Genomic DNA, 7,013 nt, shown 5'->3' with positions numbered 1-7,013 from the left:
TCAAAGTTTTGTCATAAAATAGATTTAGATATAAAAAGAGCAGCTGCCCTGAGGGAGAAGCACGGGTTTGCTGTTCTCGCTGATTCTGGGTTTTTGGATCTTCGGGTCTCAAGTATGGATGCAGTCAGACCAATGTTCTCTGTGGTCTTGTGCAGTTAAAACTGCATCAGAAAATATTTAGTGCCAACTTTTAAACATCTCAATTTCCAAGATCATTAAAAGTTATTTTAAATAGCGAGTTGGGTTCTTTGTAAACAAGCAAATTAAAGGCATGTTTCCAATCTGGCTTAATGTGGCTGCACAAACAAAGAAAATCTGACCCAAAACTCAGCCAAAGTCTACTCTTGACTTAAAAAATGACAACTTTGTTTCATTAGCGGGTGTAATCGATTTATTTACATACATACAAGACTTAAAGGCACAGTTTTATGCTTCATCTGCAGCTTCAAGATTTTTTCTTAAAAAAAAAAAAACATGAAAACAAATGTAACCAACGAAGACTAGCGTCAATTATACAGATAAAAAAATGGGCAAAAATAAAGATTGTTCAATGAAAATAGATAGTCTCTCAGTTTTTGACCTCACTGCTCAGTCTTCATTCCCTTTTTTCTTCTTTTTCTTTTTCTTCTCGGACACGGCCGGCTCGGGCGTCTCCTCGGCTGGCTCGGCGTCAACAGCTTCGCTCTTGCGCTTCTTTTTCTTCTTGGCAGGAGTTTCCTCTGCTTCCGCCTCGGCCTCCTCTGCTGGAGCCTCTTCCGCCTCGACCTTTTTCTTCTTCTTTTTCTTCCCTGGGGTCTCTGCGCCGTTCTCTGCTGCCACGGGCTCATCCGCTTGCACCTCCATCTCCTCGGCCGCTTGCTTCTTTTTCTTCACGACGGGCGTTTCAACCTCCCCGTTTTCCTCCTACGGGAAAATTGAAGGAAAACGGTCAAGACGAGTTGTGACAATTTGCCCTTAAAAATTAACACCAGACAAATTTAGTTGAATCCTCCGAGTGACCGACTTGTCTGACTCACTTCAGTGGTCAAGCCCACCGTCTAGGACCTGCCAATGGTTCGGAGTCATGCTGCTCTGGCATGTCGTACACTGAGACGGGACCACGTGTTGCAGGTCCGACCTCAAATCGAAACATGCAGCGAGGCGAGAAGCGAGCGAGCGGTTTTACCTCGGCGTCGCCGTTGGTTCCGCCATTTTCTCCGAGCTCTTGCATCTTCTTTTCGCGCTTCTTTCGCTTCTTTTCCTTTTTGTCGAGCTTCCGCTTGACCTCGGCCGCAACGTCGGTCGCCTGAGAGGGTCGGAGAGAAGAGGGAGAGGAAAAAATAAAGTGATGACAATCAGGGCCGGACTTCCTGGTGAGGAGACGCCTGCAGCTGATGTTGGAGCTGCTGTGTCAGGCTCATTAAATCAGTTTGTACCCTCACGGAAGTGTCAGGATGAGGATGAGTCATCATTCACAGCGACGGTGAACTCATAATCAACAACAAGCTTTTACATGCTGAACGCATTATTGATGACATGAAAAGGCAAAATAACTATCAGAGCGACGCGACAAAAATGCTACAGCGAACGGGAATCATACGGAAGTGCATTGCAGTCACTGGATATAAAAAAATATATCTGATTTTATCCAATCTGGTTTGGTAGTCACTCAAAAAACTGTCCGGCACTGTGGTTCTGAGTGTACCAGGGGCCAATGTGGCACTTTTCCTCATCTCTTCATTACGAGATCTTGTCTTGTCATGATGAGATAAGATGACTCATAATTTTTATCCAGTAAATAAAATGCACTTCTGGAGAATCAAACTCTTGTAGACAACAAAAACTCAAATGCCTTATTTCAATACAGTCACTTCAATTATACAACTAAATGGGGCCACATAAGAATACCGTAGAAACGGTCAATTAGAGGCAGTGGTTCTGAATTTGGCCAATTCCATAAATGCAACGTTCATCTAAGGAAACCGGGCCGGTGGCCTAACAAAGTCTCCTGGTGGCGCCCACCTCTTTCACAGCTTCTTTCATGACGTCCACGTTCTTGCGAGGCAGGTCGCCCGTCTCGTAGAAGGACAGCCGCTCCTCCACCTGCTCACGCAGCTTGTCGCCAAACACGCTGCTGGGAACCTCTGCAAGGGCGACAACGTTGAAAACGTGAACAAAACTCCAGGCCGAGGCACCTGGCGTGCGCCTGCGCCAGCGTGGCATTGCTCAGGAAAGTGTTTGTATCAACATCAAGCCCCGAAAGGTTGAAATGCTGTTGACGAAAAATATGAGCATCACTGCAACTCGCCGGTGGACGCGACGCACGAGCAGGATCGGGTTCAGCGCCACTCACCGGAGAAGCAGTCGATGCGCGAGGCGATGGTGCACTTGTTGGCCAGGTACCGGGAGATGCGGCCCTTGTTCTTGGCGGCAGCACGTCCAATGAAGGTGGAGTGGAAGATGAGGCCGTACTTGGGGGTGTTTCCTCGAGTCTTGAGGGCTCTGGGTTGGGGGGGGGGGGAGACACAGCTCGTCTCACAATCAAAGCTCACAGGTTCGAAGGAATTCATCCAAATAAACGATTTCACCTCTACCGACAAGACTGGGAGGGGCCTGTTTAGACATCGACTAAGTGGCGCCACCTAGTGGGCACTCTGTTCACCATATTGGTTGCAAAAAATATTTAAACGAAACATCAAAAGTGAAGGACGCTTCTGACATTGCAGTTTCTCACTGAAGGCATTAAAACTACATATGAGCACACATGGAATTATGCGGGAAACAATAAAAGTAAAATAACTCTGACACGTTTTACATTGATAAAAAGCTTATTTGGAGTTATTGAACACGTTTTTCTTTGCTGCATAATTTCATAGATCTTGCTCATATATTTAATGTCTTCAGTATCTGCAGTGTAGAAAGTTGCAAAGAAACAAAAAATAAAATGCATGAGAAGGTCCAAACTTTTGATTGGTAGTAGAAATTGAATTTAAATCTGCTTCAACTTTGCACACCAGTCGGTTGTAGATGTTCTACCTCTGTGCTGTGAGTGGCTGCTCAGACTGTGGGGGTGCATGCGGGCGAGAGGGATCACGCCGGGCGCTGCGTCACATCATGCGACTCCCGCTCCGGTCACCCTGCTCTGCTCCGGCCCCGCCCTGCCATCACCGCAGCCACTGCTTTCCCCAGCAGGGAGGGGGCGCCCCAGTACCTGAACAGGGCCTTCTCGGCTCCCAGGATCTGCACGGTGGAGGCCGGGTACTTGGCCAGGTTGGTCAGGCTGCCGGCGTGGGAGATGAGACGAGCTCCCACCTGCAACAGAAGGAGGACAGCGTTACCGCTTTGGAAGAGGAGCTGGCGAGGAGCCTGCGGCTCAGAGCGGAGGACCATCAGCACCGGAGTGGGGTTGTCATCGCAGAGATTCAGGGGATTGACAGATTATGGTATAACATCATTGGTCCGACTTCATCGCCGCTCAATTTGGAGGATTTAAAAAAAAAACTTTCGTACCACTTCTCCAATCAGAGCGGCCAGGTTGGGAGCCACCTGGCCCATCTTGGAGCGCAGGTACTCCTGGAGCTCCAGCCGGTAGGCGGCCAGGGACACCACCCGGTCAGAGAACCGCTCGATGTTGATGAGGTCGATGGGCGAGATGTCCATGCCTGCAGAAGAAGAGACAGCGGCAGGGTGGTTAAGAGACGACGGCGCCGCGAAATGCAGCACAGACGAGCGCGTGTTTAGCGTGCGCTTGTGTCTCCCGACAGGATCCGAAGCGAGGAGTCCAGCCTCTGCTACAGGTTTATGAGAGAGCTGCTCTGCCCCCCTGTGTTATCACCAGGGACAATTATTGGTCCGAGGTGAGCAAAAAAGGGGCGTGCTGGCATCTGAATTTCACAAACAAAGCTCATTTGTGTTACCCCTCCCTCCTACTGACCCATGGAGGAGCGCGACGCATCCAGGATGGCCTGAGCCTTGGCGCTGTCCATCACCACCTCCTCCAGGCCCTCCAGGCTCTCCTCCGACAGCTCCTTCCTGTTGCTGATGAGGCGGGCCACGCGGCAGTACATCGAGTTGTCCGACACGATCTTGATCAGCTCGGGGAAGTGGTAGCCGTACCACTCGCTGCGCACACGGAGGAAAGTCTGTCAGAATGGAAACCACGGTGCGCTACAAACGCAGACGGTTTATCGCCCGCCAGACAACAGCTGGGAGAACTGAGGCATCAGGAGACGTTAAAGTCCCTCCTGTTTCTATACAGCCAGCGTTGTGGTGCACTGCCTGTGCTAAGCATTAGGACACGACATGAAGGATGGAAGGTGGTGCTTGGAACTGATGAGTAACACAAGACATTCTACACATTTACACTCAAATCTGCAACTCCTACCGAACGCGCATGGAGAACGTGTTGATGTCTTTGTCCAGCTGATCCAACAGCGCGATCGACTGGATGATCATGTTGTCCACCCTGTTCACGTTGAACTTCACTTTGGCTCTCGAGTAGCTGTGGCCAAGACCCAGCTGGGCCTTGGATGCGGCAAGGGCGGTCAGACCCTTGACCAGGGAGTGGAAGTGAAGACGGACACCTGGAGGGAGAGAGAGAGGAGAAGGTTTGTTGGATTCAGGTGAGAGGAGAAGCACTTTGCAAGAGCAGTGGCCGTTCAGATTTTCAGTATGAACCATCACTAGTGTCAGGATTACGCTATGTCCTCATCACAACAGGCCACACTGCTAAATCAAATCAAGTCCGAGCAAGCAAAAAAACCTCAGAAAACAACAATAGCACTGCTGCCTCCTCACCTCTGCTTATCTCTGCCACAACCCCGCCAGTCTGGATGGAGAGAGTGAACTCTTCCTGCAGAGCTGCTCCGATCTTGGCATCTGAAACCCCCAACACGGCTTTCTTCTTCCCAGAGAGGGGCAGGTTGGTCTCCAGAAAGAGCTTCAGGTCAGCATGAACCACACCTGAGGGGCAAGGAGGGGGAAAATGGAAGCTCAGACAGTGCAAAAAAAAGAAAAAAGAAGCCATTCACGGCCTAGTGTGCATTGACACTACCAGTCAGAAGTTCAGACACACGTTTGTGCAATTTTTCTTAATCTTTACAACTTTCTACACTGCAGACATCAAATATATGAGCAAGATATGGGTAATTATGTATATACATGTAATTTCACTTTAAACCCTGCAGGTAGTGAAAACAATGATCCTCAGATGTTCAGGTTAACATGAGTTTGTCAGCACAGACATTCAGTGGATTGACAGATTGAAACATCATTACAACTGAGGACCTAACTAACACAAAAAAGAGAGGCAACTAGAATAAAAAAATAATAATAATAAAAAAAAATACCACTTGCCTTCGGAGATAGCGTTCATGTTGTCCAGGGCAGCCTGGGCCGACTTGAAGGGGAAGAACGCAGCCAGACTCACCATGCTGTTAAACTTCCCAATGTTCAGCACGCTCTCCTCCACCTGGAACACACACACACACACACAAGCACCGTCACCTCCAACTCTGATGAGGACATCCATTCAGAGAGCAAGCAGACCAATGAGATGAAGGCCGCACCTGTGGGAGCAGCATGCCGATCTCCTCCACCTCCTTGACTGCGAACAGCGCATAGCCAGAGGCATGCTCGAATAACACATGCAGCAGCACCTGCAAGGGGGAAATTTAGGTTTAAAAAGGAGAGTCGCACAACTACCGACACAGCCATGTTGAGGAAAAAAACATAATAATAATGCACGCAGTTATTTGAATCGACGGGACATTCTAAAACGCGTAACGTAAACAGCGATCAATCATCGCCACATTTCGTGCGGACACCTCTCGTCATGCGCACTTTCACCTCTCCGAAAACAACACGATAGCTCCCGTTTAATGGATACTGGCCATGTTGAGCCTTCTCCACTCCACAGGCTAGCATTAACGTATCAACGTAGCTTAATGGCCGCAAACGGCGATCATCAACTATCACCAAACTTCAGAGGTGAAAGTGGTCAGAGATGTCGACGTGAAATATAGTGACGGTTGATCGCCGTTTTCGGTCATTAAGCCTTTTGTTAAGCCTTTAGACGTTAAGAGTTCGTGAACGTGCCTGATCGATTTGTCATGACGCAGACGACTCACTAGGCCACCACGTGGGACCAGTCTACTGCGTGCTCGTGAGCGCTGCAGTGGTTGATTATATCCATTTTATAGGCTACGATTGTTTCAACTCCAATCCCCCCCAAAAAATTCTAATCTTCATCTCGCTGTGATGTGGTTGTAGGCACCACAGACGCGTTAACATTCACAGGACGGTGGACCCACGTGTTGCCTTGTGGCCCATCGGAAGCTAAGGCTAGTTAGCACGCTGTGCTAAACTGCACTGCCAGCGCGGAAACACGACACGAGGGCTCGAGAATGAAACGCTGGCGTACAGTTAACGTGGATGCAACGTGTGCTTAACACGTATAGTGTTGCTCAAAGTTATTTTCGGCTAGAAAAGCAACATAAAATCTCAGGTTGCTGGCGACAAGGTTGGCTAACCACTCCATGTGCTTAAGGCCTTTAACTAAAAAAAATAAAATAATTAACTACTCTGAAAATACACGTTATATAATTTAGCAGTAGCTAGTACAATGCGCAATGAAGTACATTTTAAGCGGTAACAAATGCCGTGTATGTTCTTACCATGCTGAATAATTTGTGCAGCAGAGCGCAATGTGCGTCTGCTCTGCTCGGCCACCTCAGTGAAAAGACGGAGACTGCGCCGCACAACTTTTCAGCTAACGAGCACGTGATCAAATTATCGCGATACCGAGTTGGACTGGCGAGATTTTGCTGAGATTCTCGTACGGAGAAAAAGGGAGGAAAGTTAAAGCGTAAGCCCGCATGACGCCCTCCCCCCTCGAACTTCAATGGATGCAGTTAAAATAACCCTTAAATTTAAAATGTTTCACTCTGTCTTGCTATTTTCCCTCCAATTATGAGTTACACGGAGTTATTATCAACAAACAATCCTCTCCCCCTTTTACACTACTTATCACAACC

At 48.5% G+C, this 7,013-nt stretch overlaps 1 protein-coding gene and 2 non-coding genes across 3 annotated transcripts; all 3 read right to left on the bottom strand.

Annotated features, from left to right (window-relative positions):
- Window positions 1–364: 364 nt before the first annotated feature.
- On the bottom strand, window positions 365–6,739 carry nop56 (NOP56 ribonucleoprotein homolog). Its single transcript, XM_076014318.1, has 12 exons — window positions 6,654–6,739; window positions 5,547–5,636; window positions 5,335–5,449; window positions 4,777–4,941; window positions 4,364–4,562; window positions 3,914–4,101; window positions 3,490–3,641; window positions 3,191–3,291; window positions 2,333–2,481; window positions 2,002–2,123; window positions 1,166–1,285; window positions 365–903 (listed from the first exon to the last, which is right to left on the bottom strand). Exons 1-12 carry the CDS (start codon window positions 6,654–6,656, stop codon window positions 589–591), a joined length of 1,719 nt encoding a protein of 572 aa, XP_075870433.1. The 5' UTR covers window positions 6,657–6,739; the 3' UTR covers window positions 365–588.
- Window positions 1,388–1,456, bottom strand: LOC142880496 (small nucleolar RNA SNORD57). Its single transcript, XR_012925450.1, has one exon. It is a non-coding gene; the product is annotated as a small nucleolar RNA SNORD57 (small nucleolar RNA).
- LOC142880497 (small nucleolar RNA SNORA26) lies at window positions 3,726–3,855 on the bottom strand. The gene has a single exon (XR_012925451.1). It is a non-coding gene; the product is annotated as a small nucleolar RNA SNORA26 (small nucleolar RNA).
- Window positions 6,740–7,013: the final 274 nt, after the last annotated feature.

The sequence above is a fragment of the Nelusetta ayraudi genome, unplaced genomic scaffold (genome assembly GCF_046127955.1).
Source record: "Nelusetta ayraudi isolate G7.1 ecotype Tasmania unplaced genomic scaffold, CSIRO-AGI_Nayr_v1 ptg000168l, whole genome shotgun sequence".
Lineage (NCBI taxonomy): Eukaryota > Metazoa > Chordata > Actinopteri > Tetraodontiformes > Monacanthidae > Nelusetta > Nelusetta ayraudi.
Note: the sequence above shows the minus strand (reverse complement) of the source record. Positions and strands in the feature narration are given on the sequence as shown.